We start from the raw sequence: 20220 nt of genomic DNA, 5'->3' as shown, positions 1-20220 counted from the left end.
AAGATAACAGAGCCACACCACTGGACTGGGTCACATGTTCTCACATTATATCGACCAAGGCAACAAGTTAATGACCTCCTGCAGCATGTTCTCCATGTTCAAGATGTAGATCACAGCTTTGGAAATAAAGGATGAGATTTTATTATCACAGCCACTAATTTATTTTTTTTATTTGCATCTAATAATTATTCATTGCCAGTGCCACAATGTTGTAATTTGTGTGTGTTCAGCACATGATTGACTGAGGCAGCAACTCACTACACAGCAGAGCACAGCTGGGGTGGGATTCACGAAAATTAAAATATGGGAAATTAAAAAAGAGACAGAATAAGATGAATTATCTTGTACCTGACTGAATCAACTGACACTCAACACAGCTTTCAATCACATCAATATATCCACAACAATTAGTTCTGATTATACAAGTTTATATGATTATAAACCACTGAGAGCTTATCTCACCGAGCCTTCAGCTGTGACTTTAGACTGAGAGAGAGAGAGAGAGAGAGAGAGAGAGAGAGAGAGAGAGAGAGAGAGAGAGAGAGGCAGGTAGGTGGATGTTAGTGGTGCTGGAGGTGGACTGATGGTAAATGATCACTGTCACTGATCACAGCCGTCACAGCCTCTGGTGCTGATTACCTTCAGATTCCAGTTTAATGACACAAAGCACAACGTCCTCCCTCTGTTCATGTGCTGCTACTAAATAATATGTTTGTTTTAATAGTTATTTTCATATTTTTCATTTCATCATCATTAGTTAAATATATTTATTAATTCAGATCTCTAGATATTTTTTGGGAGGTCATTATAAATCTGGTGTTGTTCAGGTATGCCACACAGAACCTAAGTGTTAGAAGATCCAGCAGATTAATTAATCATCCTCTGTTAATGTGTCTTCTTCCATAACTTTGAACTACAATCTCTTGTCTGTTGTTCCTGTTCATTTACAGTGTGTTCCTGTTGAGTAATTATAAAACTTTCTGCTGTGAGAAAGAAAAGTTCCTTTTTACTGAGCTCAGAAACGACTGACAGATAAATTAAAATTAGATAAATGATAAAGGAAGACACAGATCATGATTCTACACAGCTTCACCCTAAGGGCCAGAGAGCATTGTGGGTAGTTTTTTATCTTTATTATGATTAATCTTATTTTTATTGTTTTGATAGAAGCTTCTCCTTGTGTTTCCACTGTATCTTAAGAACACGGACATGTGGACATATACATCATTAAAAGGCAAAAGTCTATATTATGTCATGTTCAGTGGCTCCTGCAGCTGTGCAGGTTTCTGGTTTGGCTTGTTGAACAAACTCTGATCTTTTATCTGCAAGTTTCATTGATTTAGTTACATATTTTACATATTTACTGTTGCATCACTGAGAAATCATCTGGTCCACTGTTTGGTTTCTAACTGCTGATTCCAGCTCAGACTGAATGAGCAGAAATGCTGATGGGGTCTGAACATGTTGATGTGTCCACTGTTCAAAGCACTGGTTCTGCTCCATACATCAAACAGTGGTTACTGCTGTCTTTGTTGTAGACGTCCTATTGTGATGTGATGTCACAACTGCTTAACCAATCATTATTGAAAACGCCACCGGCAACCCTTGAAGTCCATGAACCAATCAAATTTGTGAATATAGTTGTTGGCAGATTTGCCAGTTCCACAATCTGGAATACCTCTCAGGTCTATTTGAAGGGTCCAGTGTGAATTCAGCTTATTTCCCACGAGTGTGAGGTCAGAGTTCATCAGAAAGAGTCAGTTTATTTAAAGTGCTGCCTTTACAAGTGACATGTAACTTTGAGAGACAATAAGAGACTGATGTTGATAACACCAACACCCCCAGCATACTCGGCCCCCGGGACCCCCCCTGCCAATCGCTCCTCCTTTGTTGGAGTCACCCCTCGAGACCCAGGTGGACTCTACCAAGCCCAGGTTCGTATGGTTTCTTTGAAATTGTTGAGTTCAGTTTAGAGGGGATTCATCTGACCCCACCAAACCCAGATTATCAGATCATAAGAGCCTCCAGTATCTGTCACTTACTCACAGTGGTGTTTCTGCCTCTGAGACTTCTGCCACCACCAAAGAGAGGTCAATAAAAGTATTAATTATTGTACTATTATCATAGTGTATTTAATCATAGCAGAAGTCAGTGAGTATGATTCTTTGTGAGCTGCTCTTTCATCCATGATTTGTTTTCTTCTAAAGGTTTCTGAACTCATCCTGCTTTCAGTATGTTACCGACACTCTCAGGGCTCTAACCTCTCTGACAAGCATCAAATTTGACAATAGATTTGACATCTCTGCAGCGGTGAAAACACTGTGTTAGTCAGACAGCTGTGAGGTCGTTGAGTGTGTAGGAGGTTGGAGATATGTGGGTGTAATGGTGGGGAGGGGGTGAGGACGCACAGACAGGTGACAAATTAAAGGAAAAACCAACATAAAAGCTGTGTCTCAATTCAGGGACCAAATCCTCCAGAGGACGTGGTCTACTCAGGTGTGGCCCGCGTAGACGCTGTAGACCACGAAGGCTGAACTGAGACCGATTTTCACTTTGCGTCACCAGCTGTGTCCATCCATACTGTTGTGTTGCAAAGTGCAGCCCCTGTTGCCTACAAACCTTGATCACATAACTTTTTCACTAAAACTTGAGGTTTTAAGGCCTCTGGTTTTAACAGTTGTACCGTTAGCTGATGAATTCTACTGGAGGATGAACTTTACTGGAGGATTAACTCTACTGGAGGATGCACTCCACTTGAGGAAGAAGTCTACTGGAGGATGGACTCTACTGCAGGATGGACTCTACTTGAGGATGGACTCTCCTGGAGGATGGACTCAACTTGAGAATGAACTCTACTGGAGGATGAACTCTACTTGAGGTTGAAGTCTACTGGAGGATGAACTCTACTGGAGGGTAGACTCCACTGGAGGATGGACTCTACTGGAGGATGGACTCTACTGGAGGATGGACTCCACTGGAGGATGAACTCTACTGGAGGATGGACTCTACTGGAGGATGAACTCTACTGGAGGATGAACTCTACTGGAGGATGGACTCTACTGGAGGATGAACTCTACTGGAGGATGGACTCTACTGGAGGGTAGACTCTACTGGAGGATGAACTCTACTGGAGGATGGACTCTACTGGAGGATGGACTCTACTGGAGGATGGACTCCACTGGAGGATGAACTCTACTGGAGGATGGACTCTACTGGAGGATGAACTCTACTGGAGGATGGACTCTACTGGAGGGTAGACTCTACTGGAGGATGAACTCTACTGGAGGATGGACTCTACTGGAGGATGGACTCTACTGGAGGATGAACTCTACTGGAGGGTAGACTCTACTGGAGCATGGACTCTACTGGAGGATGAACTCTACTGGAGGGTAGACTCTACTGGAGGGTAGACTCTACTGGAGGATGGACTCTACTGGAGGATGAACTCTACTGGAGGATGGACTCTACTGCAGGATGAACTCTACTGGAGGGTGAACTCTACTTGAGGTTGAAGTCTACTGGAAGATGAACTCTACTGGAGGATGAACTCTACTGGAGGGTGAACTCTACTGGAGGATGGACTCTACTGGAGGATGAACTCTACTGGAGGGTGAACTCTACTGGAGGATGGACTCTACTGGAGGATGAACACTGTTCTTCATAAAGATATTGTTATGTTCTGGTTAATTAGCTAAGGGGCTGTGACAGATATTTCCTCTTGTGGTGTTTTAATGATGTGGTGGAGAACAGTCTAAATCTCCCATACCTGTTCAGCTGGACTGAGATCTGATGACTGTGAAGGTCACAGCAAATTAATCACATCATCATCATCATCATCATCATCAAACCAGTGTTTCCCTGAATGAAAGGGACCCTGACGATGTCACTGTTCCTATGGAAACAGCAGCCAGCTGAGCATCTGTGTGTCTGAAGCTGCTGCTCTGAGCCTCAACAGTGAGTACTCTGTCACAGTCACTTATTTCTTCTCCTCTTCATACAAGATCAGAATCAACTGGTCCTGATCAGCGTTTCTACCTGATTTGCTTAACTGTACCATGCAGTGCACCTGTGGGAAAGCATCTTCATTAGTCATGTTGGTCCTCCCATTTACTGAGGTGTTCGCAGTGGATAGAGGTGGAGGTGGAGACATAGGTACAGGTTGTGAAGCTGGACCTGAAGTTTGAAGTTTGAATTGTGTCTCTGCTGCTGCAGCTTCACTGCTCCAGAAACAGCGCAGCTAAATCTACTGAGCCAGGAGTCTCTCTCTCTCTCTCTCTCTCTCTCTCTCTTGCATGGTGAGATAAGTTTTTAGTATGTTGTGAGGGATATTTTAATGTTATTTATGTTGATTTCATCTGTGAAATGTGTCTTAATTAACAGAGGATATTAATTAAAAAAATTAAATAAAATTGATTTAAAAATCAAAAAATAATTTGCATGTTGTAAATTAAAACCCAGCAATACAGAGCAGCTTCAAAGTCCCACAATCACTCCAGCCAAAAGAACTGAGTATCAGTGCAGGTTCACTGCATGTCACACTCTGTGTCAGGGGAGGCTCAGTCAATGGAAGAGAAAAATTATTTCAAGTTATTACATTAGTTATGAAAAGGAGATCAGGTAAATGAGCCTGAAAGTGTGTTTGTGGTTAAAGAGACAGTTACAGATAGATACAGTCAGAGGACAGACTCTTTCTGTATTTGAGTTAGTCTCATGTCAAACAGCAGTATTAGGATAACTGCTGAGAGTCTGTGGGATCAAATAACATAATCAGGTTCCTATAGGCGTCCAGGAGCTCAGCGAAACCAAGCAAGTAAACTGAGGTGGGGCGAAGGGGTGACTCTACCAAGGTTTGTCTGAGGAGAGCCTGAATTCTCTTCATGTGCACACGTCACACTGAGGAACCTGTAGATAATTACATCAGGTATGTGTCCTGCAGAGTGTCAGGGCCAGTGTTTTCCAGAGCAGCTCACTCTGACCTCTGATTGGTTGGTGTTGGTTGTAGCAGCAGTCACTCAGTGCAGTAACTCTGCTGGGAACAGACACAGTCTTAACTGGACTTTAAATGTTCAGAATCAAAGCAGAAGGTGTCCAGACAGGACACAGGTCTTGTGCAGAGACAAATGACTCCACTTCATTTTGTAATTTGATTGATTACCTTGTCCTGATTTGATTGGTGCCCAGATGGATTATTAAAGTTTTGATTGAGGGTTGAGCTTCATGAGCACAGGAAGTACAGTAGTTCTTAAACGTCGACAGTGTGTAATGACAGCATCACCAACAGTCAGGATTATTACAGAGGTGGATGTGGGTGCAGCTGCAGGCCAGCAGCTGATAGGTACCTACACAGCTGTTCCTGGTCTCTCTCTCTCTCTCTTTTCTCCTCTCTCCTCCCCCCACCCCCTCTTTTTATCTTCTCCTAAACCCAACCGGTCGAGGCAGACCCCCCCCACCCTGAGCCCGGTTCTGTTGGAGGTTTCTTCCTGTTAAAAGGGAGTTTTTCCTCCCCCCTGTCGCCAAGCGCTTGCTCTTTGTGGGAACTGTTGGGTTTATTCTGTAACAAAGTAAGGTCTTGACCTGACCCTGTAAAGTGCCTTGAGATAATGTATATTATGATTTGGCGCTATACAAATAAAATTGAATTGAATTGAATAGGTGAGCTGGGTGATGTGACATCTTTATTTCTACTAATGACTCTACTGTTCAGGTAATGTTTGGACCCAGACTCAGTTGTAGTGTTGGTGATGTATTTATTAGGAAAAATAGTTGAAATGGGTTGAAGGTGGTGAAGGGTGAGGGTGGAGGCAAGCTGGCTGTTGGGGGAGGAGGTGAGATGACGTCTGGCTGAAGACTTGGGTGTAGTCCGGCAGATAAGGAGGCAGCGTGGGCAGGCATTCTGGTCTGGATCAAGAGATGACTGAGGCACAGGAGAGAATCAGGTCAGTAAAGAGCACGAGGGAAAAGAGACAAGAGGTCAGTCAGGTCCACAGTGCAGTGGGAGGCCTAGAGAGCTGTGAGGAGTGAAGGGTGAGCCGGAGAATTTGAACAGATGGTGATGAGTAGATTCCTGTCAGGTGTGTAGGAACACCAGGAGCCACATGCGCGCGCGCGAGCACACACACACACACACACACACACACACACACACACACACACACACACACAAAATCATCAAAAATGTCTTGTAGTTCTGTGTGAGAGAAGCGCAGGCTGAGGTTATATATTATAGTATATTATATTGTATTGTATTGTATTATAATAATAATTGTTTTTAATTGTGTGTGTGTTTCTGTTGCAGTCCTGGTATCTGGGCAACTGATTGACCTCTGGAGGAAGAGTGACTGTCACGGCAGTGCTGTCCTGGAGGAGAGGAAACAATGTTGTCCAGACAGAGGAAAAATATATTCAGCTTTGTAGAAGCATAATGTGTGGTCATACACATATATAAATATACAGTGAGGTGTGTTTACATATGTGTGTGCACCCAGAGGAGACAGCGTGGATGGAAGACGTTTGCTGCTCTCACTCAGCCATTTTGCAGCCCCAGAATGTACTATGCTATATGACACTAAATGGTTCTCACGAATGGCCACTGACGTGAGTTGTGATCTTCATGAGGAAGCAGTGGATTGATGCGGATGTCCGGTTGGTCCAGATGAACTTCAGACCAGAACCAGGCCTCAACACACCAGATCCTGAGAATCCTATAACCTAACTGTGTCCCCAGGATGAGGCCTGTTTCCCTGGGATGGATGTCAGCCTTTACCCCTGCACCCTGGTTCTCTATACTAAGTCCAGTATAAGGCCTCTTCCCTGGGACAGACATAGACCTCACCCCCCCCCCCCAACACCCAGAATGCCCCCTCCGCTGCAGGTGCTGCTTATAATATATGCAAATAAGCCTCCCTTATTTTCTGAACCAACTAGAAAGAGAGATCCTGTTGTTAATATGTAAAGTTTCTTTGCACTTTTTGATATGTTATTGATACGTCTGAAGAAAACGAAGAGTTGAAACAACGCTGTTTTTTTCTCTCTTCCCACCAAAAGACAGAGGCTTTGTCTTTTTTATTGACAATCATCAGCCTGAAACCGTTCAGTTGCTTTGCGAGGCTCATGTTTTTAAGACTGATTGTGCTTTTTTTTATCAGAAAACAATGAGTAATAGTGGAATATAAGAGCTATATTCATGCCTCCTCGAACACAACACACAATGCTACAGTTGGACACCAGTATAGAGTAACCAGTGACACCAGGCCTTTACAGTACAGAGGTCCAGTGTCTTTAGCAGAGAGCATCTTTTTACATGAATATCCTGCTGCTTCCCTCCCATGCTGATCATTTTGTCACGACAGTACTGATCCAAACGCCTGAGGCTCAGACGAGCACCAGCCAGAAGGAACCGGCTCAGAGGAGCTGAGGAAAGACAAAGACATGTGAAAACCAGGAGCAGGAGGCAGCGTGGCCAGCTGTAAACTGGCTGCTGAACGCAGTGTGTTTGAAACTGTAGCATCCTGTATGTGTGTGTGTGTTTGTGTGTGTGCGTGTGTGTGTGTGGTTCCCGCATTTCCACACTCAACCCTGCTCTGTTTTGAGGAGATGTTGTGTAGATTTTGTTTGTGTCTCAGAGAACACAGTGACGGGTTTTGTACGTAGGTGGATTAGAGAGATGTTGAAGGTGTTTTACACTATGATCACGTTCAGATTCCTTTTTGAGAAAACTGTGACAATGTGGCAGGTAATGAAGCTGGAGGCTTAAAGTCATGTGCATACTGACTTGAACTGAGCACAAAATCCAGGTCACTTGTCCAGCTCTAGAACGACTGGTGGTCCAGAAGGTGACAGCACTGTGTAGCTCAACCCCAACCCAACCAAACGACCTGTGCAGCAGGGTCCGGGCCGGTTGGAGTTCAGGCCGGGGTGAGCTTGAGACAGATGAATGGGTTTGGCTTTAGGTCAAACCTCAATGGTTACCAACAGCAACAAGCAAATCAAGCATTTAAAACCAGAGGTCATAGGTCATGAGCTTGTTTTCTGTCTTTGCATCATGACAGTGCTTCAAAGAGGCAGAGCTATATTCTGTTACGGCTTCATTTAGTCAAGAGTCTTTAACAGCTTCAAGTTTTACATGCATTTTAACTTCCTCTTTAACATTTGACAAACAACATGTGGAATCCACCAGTTCATACAGCAGGAGTAACAAAGAGCAAGACGTCAGCTCCGCAGACGTGAACAACTCAGTCGTCAGAGGTCTGAATGCAGAAGCAGAATAAGAAGAAGTTTTTAAAATATATCACCATTAATATTTGTATGTAAAGCTCCAAACACAGTAGAGGAAAACCGTGGCCCTTTGATATTTCCCTCTCTGTCTCTTTGGAGATGAAACTATGATTTTTAGGGACTAATATTTTACAAATGGTGCCATATTTTAATTTCTGAGGCTTTGCAACTACACAGCAGTGTGTTTCAGTTTGTTACCGGGGGATGTGTTTAGTTCAGGGACTGGTGTTCCTGAGTTGAGGTGTGATCAGATTGAATGCCAAGCAAATTTTTGCCTCATGTTATTCACATGAATTTGACCTGGAGTGTTTCTGCAGACGTTTAATTCCACTGTTTCTGAAGGGAACGCAGGTGAACAAAGTCTGCACATTATCCTTTCACTTGTTAGTCACAGTTTTCTCTGTGAGCTCACAAGCGTCCTTCATCTGCCTGGAAGATAAAATGTTCTCCAAGGAAGCCGTGGTCTGAGTCCAGGGGCCAGGGCGGAGGAAACATTAGATTCATATGTTGGTTTTGCTTCAGGAAAAAAACATTTTATCATCCAGAAAGCAGACACATCTGTGGGGTGAAGATCGAACCAGGAAAAGATAATGTTCTGACTTTGTCCTCTAAGGTTCACAGCAACATTCAGAGTCCGTGGAGTCCCCCCCCCCCCCCCCCCCGATGGCGACACATTTTCAACTCTCACTGAGGTGTCTCCTCGTTGCGTTGCCTGCAGGTTGCATCACTCTGTGCAGTCAGACTGCATCTAAAATTGGCTTAGCGTTCAGTCTGAATACAGGTGTCTGCGTCTTTTCCTTCCCCAGGATGTGGGGTCAAAGGTGAGGACAGTCGGAGCCTCCTGGGGTTCAGATTTTCTACTGAAGGTGCTGATATGAGCTGGTTTTGGTCGGACGAGGTTTACGGTTTGGTTAAAGTTGGCTTAAAGCTGATGTATACTGCATGGTGCTGCCCTGGTCGCTGTGCTGACCTGAAGAATGCATGGCTCAAACTATTGATACCTCTCCCTCAATCCTGCTCTTCCTCCTACTCCTCCTCCCCCCTCTAGACTCTGTGCTACATCAGAGGGCACTGGAGGGAAGAGTTATCTATTTCTTTGAATTTTAATAATTGCCCTGTTGTTAAACTTCTACTTTGCACGATATATCATAAACACATTATGTGCCTTGCCTTTAGTTAAAGAACAATAATACATTATGGAAAAGTGATCATACTTTTCATGGTACAGCTGGTAGCACTTAAAAAAACAACAACAAAAAAAGCTGCATGTGTGATTGCTTGACATTAACCAGTGTAGCAGGTAGACAGTTGTAGGTTAAACAGTGGTGATGAGATATTGAGACGCTCGCCTCAGTGTTCGCTCAATGGAAACTCTCATTAGCTTCAGCAGAGGCTGGGACAGCCCTCATCCTCTGCCACCATTCAACTGAATAAAGACAGCACATTTTTACAGTGTTGCATTTTGGGAAATACACATTTGCTGTCATACTCAGAGTCACATGAGAAGGACAATATGTCTTTCTACTGGAAACAGTGTTTAGCTAAACTTTGTGCCACGTCAAGCTAAACATCCCAAGTTATCTTAACTCAAGGTCCATTTACTGCCTTTTTCTGTGGCTTTCAACCACATCTCACATGATTCATCAGCAGACTGAGTTTCCTGAGGGGTTATCCAGTGATCTAAGTATGAGATCTAAACCCTCATTCTGGTTCAAGCATGGCACCAGAGGTTATGGTCCGCCCTCCAGATACAAACACCTGGTAACATGTTCTGGACTTGATTTGATCACGTTACAAAGAAACATCCATGGCAGCCGAGCAAAGTGAGAAGGCTCGTGAGTGAACAGTGAGTTAAGATTATTTGGTCAAACTACTGTTTCCAAAGTCAAGACTAGAAAAGAACTGTAGTTCCCAAAATGTTGGACTGTTCCTTTAACGGATGATTGTTATCACCACACAGAGCTGATGTGGTGCAGCAGCTCTGCTGGGGTCTGACAGGTGTGCGTGGACTGACGTTGACATCACTCACACAGTGTTGAACTCAGTTGTGTTGTTGATGAAATGTTAGTTCAGGGTCTGGTTACAGTTTTGTCCACCATGTGAAAATGGCACTTTACAAAAGCAAAAACACAACAGGTCCTGACGTGAAGCCTGGCTGAAGTCCTGCATAAATGTTCACAATACAAACAAAAGCCATGTCAGAGACTCTGTTCTGTCAGATACAGTCTCACACATGTGAAGTATTTATTCCAGGGGGAGGTCCTCTGCTATATTGTGAATATTTAGTCTTGAGTTTGTGGCCGAGCCACTAAATCCTCTCTGATGTTAAACATCTTCAGGTTTGGGCTTTAAGACTCTGCAGCGCTGTGATTGGCCCTTACAACACCGTCCATTGACCGTCCATATGGTGATCATGTGACATCATGTGACAGGGGTCCACAAAAGGCCATGGATGAGTTTGACTTTTATATGGATGCATGCACTTAACACTATTCTTACTCAACTTGGCTTCTAGGTTCTTTTGAATTATTCCTGAGTTGCTGACTTTATGTTGCTTTGTGTAGAGTTAGTTTGAAACACGGCAGTGTGTTTAAACATGTGTGGACTCAGAAGAAGATGTACAGAATATTTGTTTGTCATGTTTGTGCTTTTTATTTTGGCCAAGCCGCTGAATATGGGACCCATGAGATGGGTGGGCTGTTTAGCCATGTGAGGGACGATGAATGATGATGATGATGATGATGGGTGGAAATGGTATAGGGAGAGAGACAAGTGAAGGAAGTAGAGTGCATTCAAAGAGTGCATACCTCTGCCAAGGCTGCACAGTCCTCTAAATGTGTTATTGTATTAACAGACAGATCTGAATAACAGTGACAGACTCTGAGGTCGCACTGATCAAAATCTGTAGAAAAACAAAATCCTGCTTTGATGAACTGTGTACACTGAGTTATGACCAATGAAATGTTTCTGTCTGTAGTGTGTTGTTTCTGAAAAAGTTTGTGGGAAAGATCAGATTCAGTTCAGCAGTTACACATGTTCATGTCAAACAGGTTGTGTAGGAAGCGTTACAGCACATCAAAGAGCAAAAGAAGAGTCCATCTGTGTAGACAGGAGATTTCTCTTTACCCAACATTCAACACAACAGACCCGACATCAGTCAGAGCTGCTCCTAAATAATTAGATCTAATCCAAACTGCGGTGGACCTGAACAGACAAGATCAGACCAGAACAGACCAGATCAGACCAGAACAGAGAGAAGAGCAGCGCGATGCTCTGAAGATTTGAAAAAGAGCATCATGGCAGGTCCATGGTGTCTCTCCTGTACCTCACGGTCTCCTGTGACAGACTGAGAGCATGAGTATGAAGCTGTGATGGGACTGACTGATGAGTCTGTGTTCAGCTGCACCACAGGATAGTGTGGTGTCGTTGTGTCTCCTCCAGCTGATGACCAACATTACTATGCATGTTGTACTTCATATTTTCACCTGTGGCCAAGATAAAGCTGACTCACCTGCAGAGAGGACGTGTGCTCTGTTTGAACGCAGTGTGTTTTCAGAGTTTGGTCATGTTTGGGATGTTCGGCTCCTGACTGTCAGGAGAGGTTTGATGATGAAGATGATGGTGAGTATTTCTCTCTGCTTCCTCTCTGTCACTAACTAACAATCCAACTTCCCTACATAACACCAGCCAGCTAAGTATGTGTCAGCCATCGTGGCTCAGCTGAGTGTTTTGAGCTCGTGCAGTGTGATGTCTCTCTCCATTCTGTTCTGCAACATGTATTGAAAAGATACATTTGATTATCATAAATGAAATGACATGCAGCAGTGTGCCCAGGTTTCTGTATTAAACCCACTCAGTAACCATGGTTTCACTCAGTTTGGAGACTTCTGCTCTTGTGAGGGGGGAAGGTGAAGTAGAGTTAACAATAATTAACTTAATGTGTTCAGGATGTTTGGAAAATTTCCATCTCAAGTCAAGAGGAGAAGAAGAGTTGATCACGAAACTGAACCTGGAGAGAAAAGATCACCGTCCTCTGCTCGCGTCACAGAGGGTCGGCGTGCTGACTCATCACTTCCTCTGCTCTGTGCAAATAAACCAGCAGGTCGTCGGCATGGAAACTGAAGAAACAACCAAAAATGATTTCAACAAGCAGTGCCTGTCATTTTACTGCTAGTTTCATTTGAGTTCTTTTGTACGCTGTGCTTGGCAGGACGTTTTGTATTCAAACACTACATGGTTGTGTGACACACTTCAGCGTAGGGGCTGGTGCTCAGTACTGAGGACACCACCAGCCCCAGCAGTGCAGATGGGGCGTGCAGGGCCTGAGGTGACAACAAGCCATAAAACAACCCACTGAGTAGAAGAGGGTCTAGAGGAAACACTGACAGGCTGAGGAAACTGAAGTCCAGTGGTTCACAGGTTGCAGTTTTTTTTTTTAAAAACTTATCACTTTACAAACAAACAAGGTGCAAACATTGTGAAAAACAGGACAGAACAAATCAGCAGCATCGTCCCAGATGCATCTTCAGTGTTTTCATGTGACAAACAGCACAAATGTTTGCAGTTGACAGTTGAAGCATTAGAAGAGAAAGTAATCAGTATTATTGTTATACTCAGTGCACAATCAGCCTGAGTCTCAGTTCCATGTAACATATCATCAACTAATAGACGATAGAGTGAGTTTGCCTTTGATTCATCTAACAAATCACCAGGATCTGGTTCTACTCTATGATCTACTTTACAGTCCGATTTATTTGGGAGCTATTTGTTAACTATGCATTAATTGGCACCTCCTAATGTCAGCCGTATTAATTAGGACCTGCTTAGGATTTTGTGTGCCTTACAGTTTAGTGTGACTACCACACCTTTATTGTGCACACATCTGGAGCAGTTGTCAGCATCTCCTGTGTTAATTACGTAACCACTGGATTTAAGTTTTGCACTGTTGTGTTTATGTGTGCTGTGGAAGAACGTTCTATAATGTTGTGGTTTCTCGTTGGGACAGACTGTGGTCTGACAGAACGTTCCCTCCTGGTTCTTCTTCACTCTGTGGAACAAACCAAGTGCTGTTCTGAACAGTTTGCACTGTTAGCAGAGAAAAACCAAACAATGTCTCTGGACGACTCTGTTAAGATGCACATCAGTCAGACTCGTAACTGCATCGTGACTGTGATTGGCAGGTTCGTGTTAGTGTTGTCATCAGTTGTGACTGTCTCTAACAGTATTAAGCTGGTGGTGGTTCCTCCCTGTCGCTGAGCAGCTGCAGTCGATCAGATCTTTAGCTGAAAGCTGTGTGGGGACAAAGGGACGGTCGGATCTCTGAACTGTTGTGTTTAGGGGAGATTTTGGGGAGATGTTTTCATAGAGGGCTCTTTTCTATAAACTATTAATGTGACTACCCCACTGCTGCTGTTGCCTGAAAACCTTCTAACTCCAATTTGTCTTCTTTTTTCTGTTTCTTACTTGAATTGCGATGAGTTTATTTTTAATGGCCCTACAAAAACTTTTGTGTAATTCAGCCTGGCAGCAGATGGAAAACTTTTCTTAGTTCCAGAAAATCAGATTTTGTAGAGTTTTCCTGTAATGGTGATGCCATATTGATTCTTCTCTGTATCTGTGGGTTTGTTGCCTCGGCACACTGTTTACTCTGTGTGCCGAAGGCCGTTTGTAATGAGCGAAAGAGTTGTTTCTCAGAGAACATTTTAATGCAGTCTCATATTTTAAGGATTTTTTTCTCATACTTTTTCAGATATTATAGTAAAGGACTGCTTTGCTTGCTTCCAGATATATATCCCTTACATCAGACAGAGCATAGGCATGAACAGCTTTCATCAGTTATTGCATGACTACAGGCCACACAGACCACAGTCCTTTTCACACTAAATGTACATCAGGCTGTTGTGGCTGCTGAATCACTAAGTTTTAATCAGGTTTCTGTCATACATGCTGGGGTCCTCCAGTACCTGACAGTGGACAGGATGGAGCTGAAGCAGAGGAGTGCCCCCCCCACTCCCCCATATCAGTCTATTATTTTTTATACTGGAACATCTCATAGAGCATTATCATGTACCATGTCACTTCCTGAAGAACAGCATCACTGCTGTTGCCATAGTTACTCACAGTCTAACTTTCTTGTCTAACTTGACCTGATATTTAATTTTAACTGCTGCCTGAAGATCGATGAGAAACAGGCAATATTACACAACTTTGTGTCCCAGTATAAGACAATAATGGATGTGGTGGAGGCAGGTTGTGGTTGGGTTGCTAACCTCGGCCTCAGATGTTCACTGTGGAAAGGGCTGCTGCTCTGGACTGGATGTAGTTCGTAGCAGCTTTAACAGGAGCTTTAAGTACTTTTTCCTTTGGATGTTTTTCAGCTGAAGCAAATGTCAATAGTCAACATTTATTTGCATGATGTAAACTGTTCCTATAAAGGAGCATTTAGACAGGGACAGGAAGTTCAGTCTGAAGTTAAAGGTTGGACTTCCTGTTCCTGTTTGAATGTGTCATAGTCTGAGTGAACCAGTGTTTCTGATCTACTGTTGTTCATCTGCTGTGGGGGATATTAACATCTTTGATAATATGTCATTATAACCATATTTAGCCATTGCTATCAGCAAGTGCTGATGAAGTCATTACTGGAAATGAGTATGTTTCTCTATGCAAAAATATACCATTAATAAACAAGCTATACCACAACTCAGCCAACAGAGCTCCTGTTTGTTCATTTCATTTGTATCATGAGGACTCACACTTTCACCAGGCGTTTACACAGACAACAGTCACCTCGGTGTGTTCGTGTTGTTTCAAGTGAAGGCCAATCTGAGTAGCAGGTCAGGAAGTGTAAACAGTGGTTTATAAAACTCTGAGACAGGATTTTACCACTGTGAGTAAATCATATTATCCTTTGTCATGACTATTGTGAGGTACACGGAGAAAGAAGTGAAAGTATTTGTGTTACAAAGTAATAAAGCAGAAGTAGAGTGCTGCAGCAATGAGTCCTTCCTCTGTCCTGAAGTTTCTGAGTTTCTGGTTAGATGACTGAAATAACATCTGTGGTGACTACAGCCACATTTTCACGTTTTATTTTTATGTGTCTTAAAAATCAAACTGCTGAACAAAACCTGTCAGGATCAGAAACTGTTGTTTGTCACAGAATTTATTCTCTGGAATTTAAAAACCCTGTTGGCTTTTTGTGGAGGGAACCAGAGTGATGCTAACTTCCTGACTGACCTACAAAAATACATCATCCCTGCAGTACTCTACGCGCATGGCTTTAATTTGCCAACGCAGCATTTTGCCAGATGATGTCACGTTGTGGTCTGGTGACAGTCACCAGATGATGCTATGTCTTTTCTCTGTCGACAGCCCAGCTGTGGCAGCCTCATTTAAAATGAATGAGTCTACGGTAAGTCCAGGAAAAGCTTCAAAAGTTACAAAATTTTACCTGAAGGGTCGCTAATTACTATTAGCCCAGACTGTAGTTTACATGCAGGCTACACAGATGCCTTAGTTTGGGTAAGAGTGGGATTCAAAGACACAGTAAAGGTTTTTTAGATGAGGGTGTATCTGTCAGAGCTTAACAGATTCATGACTCCTCTGTTTAGTCACATGTTGAGCTTATTACTTTTAATAAGTGAACCACTGATGGTGTAAGTGTGGGTGTGAAGCCATTAATATTTACAGTAACAACAACCTTGGAAGAACAACATGGACGACTCTCCACAGTGTCTCGAGCTTGATGCCCACTGTCATGATTCCTGTCTGTCATACCTGCCCACCAGGTCTCCAGATCCACCTGCTCTCCTGTTTCCCTCTCCACCTACCAACACACCTGTCCCTCATTTCCCTCATTGTCTCCTCTGTATTTAAACCAGATCTTTTCCCCACTCTGATCCTTCATCTCTCAGTGGGGCTCCTTTGTTCTGTGGACTCTTGTTGTTAACTGCTGATTATTGCAGTTTTTCACAATCGCTGAAACACATTTCTTGAAACCTTCCCTGTTTTTCTCCAAACTGAACACAACACAAACCCAGCTGTCAAACTACATTCACCATCTTCCTGTGAAATCTAAATGTCTCCTCAAAACACATTTATCTGAGCTCAGAATCAAACACTGTTTTCAGTCCAAATAAAAACACAGCTGAGCTTCATCACACACGGCAGAAGAAATGAAAACACAATGTTCAGAGCAGGCAGCTCCAGAGTAAAAGATTCACAGTAACAGTGTCAGTATTACCTACTCTGAGTTCTGAAGTCTGTATTCAGATCTTACAAACTTCACTAAAACTTCAGTACAGAAAAATCATGAAGCACTAAGACAAATGAAAAGAACATCACTTACTGAAAAAAGTAAAAAAACAGAAGTGATTCAGTCAGCATCACATCACACCTCTGTGCTGGTTCAGGTCAGAGGACTTCATCCACATCACAGGCTGTATTCTCTCCAATCAGGCAACAGGGAAAAGCTCTCTGATGTGCTGGGTCCAGTCTTGACAAGACTCCACATATATTTCACCACAGACCAACTCCATGACCTGCAGGAGGTTTTCTCTGGTGTAGGGTTGTCGGTCATACAACTTCCACCTCAGTAAAAACAGAGATGGACTTTAACCCTCCGTCACTGTATGTACAGTAAACTTTCAATGACAAAAACATATATCACTGTCATTTTGGTCTGTTCCAGTTGGTCACATTTCATCTGAAATGACTGATCTTGGTCTCGCTCTTCCTCGTTCAGACTTCATCAGCCTGTGCTCTCTGAACTGTTGTTTTCATCACATCTTTAGCAAAATGTGTGAACAATTTGGAGTTGTTGTGTGTAAACTATGATACCTGTGCTGTAATTGTGCACCAGCCTGCCTGTGTGTTTGACTCCTCCAGCCTGTTCTCGAACCAGCAGCTGGGACACATAACACACAGTCACAGATCAAACTAGTAGTCAGGAGACAGAAGCTAAGACATGCTGGGCTGGGGAGTCGATACATAACTGAAATAAATAATAAATAGAAAGGAATGATGAAATTACAGGTAGGGTTGTCACGATACCAGAATTTCAGTAGTCGATACCAATACTTGTGTTTTTCCACGATTCTCGATACTAATTCGATACCACAATTAAAAAAAAAAAAAACAGGGTGGCCTGATGGCGGAGTGGTTAGGGCGCGTACCATATGAGTGGATGCTCTTAGCAGCTCAGCGCTGATTCGACTCCTGACCGGTCCGACTCTTTCCTGCGTGTCATTCCCCCTCTCTCTCTTCCCCTTTCCTGTCACTCTCTGCTGTCCTGTCAATAAAGGCAAAAAAATATCTTTAAAAAAAAAACAAAACAAAAAAAACAGAACCCATGTATTTTTAAATTCACTAATTTATTGAAAACTGCTTTAAACGGTCAAGTATTTAACACTACTATGAAAACAAGCAATACTGTGGTTTATGGTAATAAATAACAACAATATTCAGCTATTTACATTCAAAAAAGAACAGCAGTGGCATGGAGCCTTCAAGTATATAAAACAAACAATATTCTTCTTCTTATAAATATGCAAATAAATAACTAAACTACAGTGGTGTGGAGCCTGATCTCACATAACTAAAACCTCTAACACCAGGCACTGTTTGCATGTCGGCTTGTTTGGGTCTAGAATTGCTCCGTATTCATCCGCCTCCGATGCAAAATATTTCCACTTGCGACTCTTCGTACCTGTTTCGTCACGGAGCCGACGTGTTGTGCTTCCACTCCCACCTGCTGAAGCCATTGTTATTGTTATCCACAGACTGTATATAAAAGTTATTATCTCAGGTTTTCTTCTTCAGTGCCGCTGACTGCTCTGTGCTGCTCACACGCGGACACTGCCCCCGTCACTTCCGCCAAGAATCGACACGGGTCGCCGCGGGAAAGTTGAATATTCGGTTCTGACAGTACCAGAAAAAAGCAGGTATCGATGTATTTTTTGCGTGTTGGTATCAAATTGGTACCGGAAGTATCGGACTTGTGACAACCCTAATTACAAGTGGACTTCCCTTTCCTCAGGACCCCTCTTGTTCCAGTGTGAATGATTACAGGGAGGACTGAGGGGTGGAGGTGGATGGAGTCACCCAACACCGAGATGTAAGATCAAAATCTCCAGGAGCAAAGAGCAGCTAAGTTGTTGGGGGTTGATGGGGCTGGAGGTCAGAACATCACGAACTCAAGACACTCTAGTAAAGTCTAGATACACTTTGAGAATATCACACAATGGTGTAAAATAAACTCTGACTCTAATGAGTGACCTTACACACAGAATCCAGACAGCTGGATTTGAACATAATAAAGCCAGAACAAAGCCGGTTCACCAGCTCAGGTGTAATTCAGAGGATGGAATGACCATTTTCCTCAGCTCATGTATGTTGATATAGAGGCTGTAACAAAGCACAACATATGTATAAGTGAAGATTTTATTTTGCAGCCTTGTGAAAAGCCCTTTGTAATGTGGGTTTAGAAATGTTCTCCATAAATAAAGATTATTATTATCATTATTATTGCTTTTCAATGGGTACAGTGACTTAAGAGATATTTAAATGGAGAAACTTCTTTAATTTATTGGTGATGACTGACCTACATCCACACTGTTTCATTTATATTTGAGCAAATACACTATAGCAAGTCTCCTCTCAAAAAAATGCAAAGTTGTTCCAGACTGAAAGACAAAGACAGTTTTCCTTGTTATGTTCCTCTGCTCCAGTTTAAACTTTCCAATCAAACCAGTCAGATGTGACTGAAGTTCACGCTCCAGACTGTAATTTCAGGGTTTGTTTTCAGGGTTTTTTTTTTACACAGCCCCTCAAATTTCACAGCACCATCATGTTTGAGAGATTTGGCTTCACAGGTGTCTGTGATTACTCAGGTGTGCTCCACCGCTTCATTAGTGCAGGTAGAAGATACCTAGACTTAGTGCTCAGCTTTCAAACACCGTTGGAGTTTGTAGTTGCTATTGTTGAAAATGAGGATGACAGCTGTGTCAGTGAAAGTCAAATATGAGGCTGTGGTCTGTGGTCAAACCTTAGATTACCAGAAGAAGACAGAACACAGTGGTGAGCTCATTACTCTGAGACTGGCAGGGAAGACCTCCACTGCTGATGACAGAAGTTCAGACACAGTCTTCAGGAGGCCGGTGAGTATCTGTCAGAGACAACCACCAGCAGAAGACTTCATGAACAGAAATACAGAGGCAAGACAGAAACCACTGGTTATCCACAAACACAGGACGGCCAGATCACAGGTGGAGCCGCAGAGTTCTGGATCAAGCTCTGTGGACAGAACACAAAGGTTCAGATCCCTCTAAAAAGTTCCTGCTTCAGTAGCTGCTCAGTGCTGTGAGTGGGAACAGGTGGAGCTCGTCCTTACAGCAGATTCAAGTCAGTGTTCATATCAGATGATCTGAAGACAGCCAACAACAGCAGATCAGCCACACGACTGACAGCAGCTGCATTACTCATTATGAGCATTTATAGTGAATAATAAATAAACGTGACACACAGGCCCTGTTGATCTGAGAAACAAGTCCTATGTGATCCAGTTTATTATCATGTACCAGTTGAACTGACATAAATAATGCAACTGTCTGGTGACTGGTTGTATATTTCTGTGTTAGCTAAAGCTAACTCTAGTACTAGCTTTTGCCACATCACCAAGGATTTTATAAAATTACATTGCAATCACCAAAAAGCATTGCACACACTAAGATGAACAGACAAGAGCAACTCAGTTAGCAACAGGCCCTATATCTCTTCTTCTTTCTTCTGATAGCCACAGTGAGAGAGAGACAGGAAGTCTGGAAGAGAGAGAGAGGGGATGACCTGCAGCAAAAGGCCACAGGTCGGACTCAAACCCTGGCCACTGCGATCAGACTGTGCCTTTTATGATATGCACTGTACCAAGTGAGCTACTGACAAAAAGACATGAGC

At 43.1% G+C, this 20220-nt stretch overlaps 1 protein-coding gene and 1 long non-coding RNA gene across 5 annotated transcripts in view; one reads left to right on the top strand and one right to left on the bottom strand.

The window, feature by feature from the left end:
* The window catches only part of nfic (nuclear factor I/C), a 47762-nt gene extending 32785 nt beyond the window's left edge, over window positions 1-14977 (top strand). For 2 of the 3 annotated variants that reach the window (XM_071486750.1, XM_071486748.1), the window contains exon 12: window positions 6296-14977. In XM_071486750.1, coding sequence (XP_071342851.1) covers window positions 6296-6414 — 119 coding nt within the window. In that variant the 3' untranslated portion in view covers window positions 6415-14977. Of the gene's footprint in view, window positions 1-1845; window positions 1935-6295 lie in introns of all 3 variants that reach the window. The other variant, XM_071486749.1, reaches the window with a different exon arrangement.
* On the bottom strand, window positions 5734-18134 carry LOC139626450 (uncharacterized). Of its 2 annotated transcripts, XR_011692281.1 has the most exons (4): window positions 17978-18134; window positions 17445-17560; window positions 17110-17176; window positions 15066-16860 (listed from the first exon to the last, which is right to left on the bottom strand). It is a non-coding gene; the product is annotated as an uncharacterized lncRNA (long non-coding RNA). The 2 variants fall into 2 exon arrangements; XR_011692282.1 differs by adding an exon at window positions 5734-5914 and having other exon boundaries at window positions 16619-17560.
* Between the last annotated feature and the right edge of the window lie 2086 nt (window positions 18135-20220).

This window comes from Trachinotus anak, unplaced genomic scaffold (genome assembly GCF_046630095.1).
Source record: "Trachinotus anak isolate AG129_WGS33_773 ecotype Australia unplaced genomic scaffold, CSIRO_AGI_Tana_v1 ptg000010l, whole genome shotgun sequence".
Taxonomy (NCBI): Eukaryota; Metazoa; Chordata; class Actinopteri; order Carangiformes; family Carangidae; genus Trachinotus; species Trachinotus anak.
The sequence above is the reverse complement of the archived record's forward strand: the minus strand, read 5'-3'. Positions and strand labels throughout refer to the sequence as shown.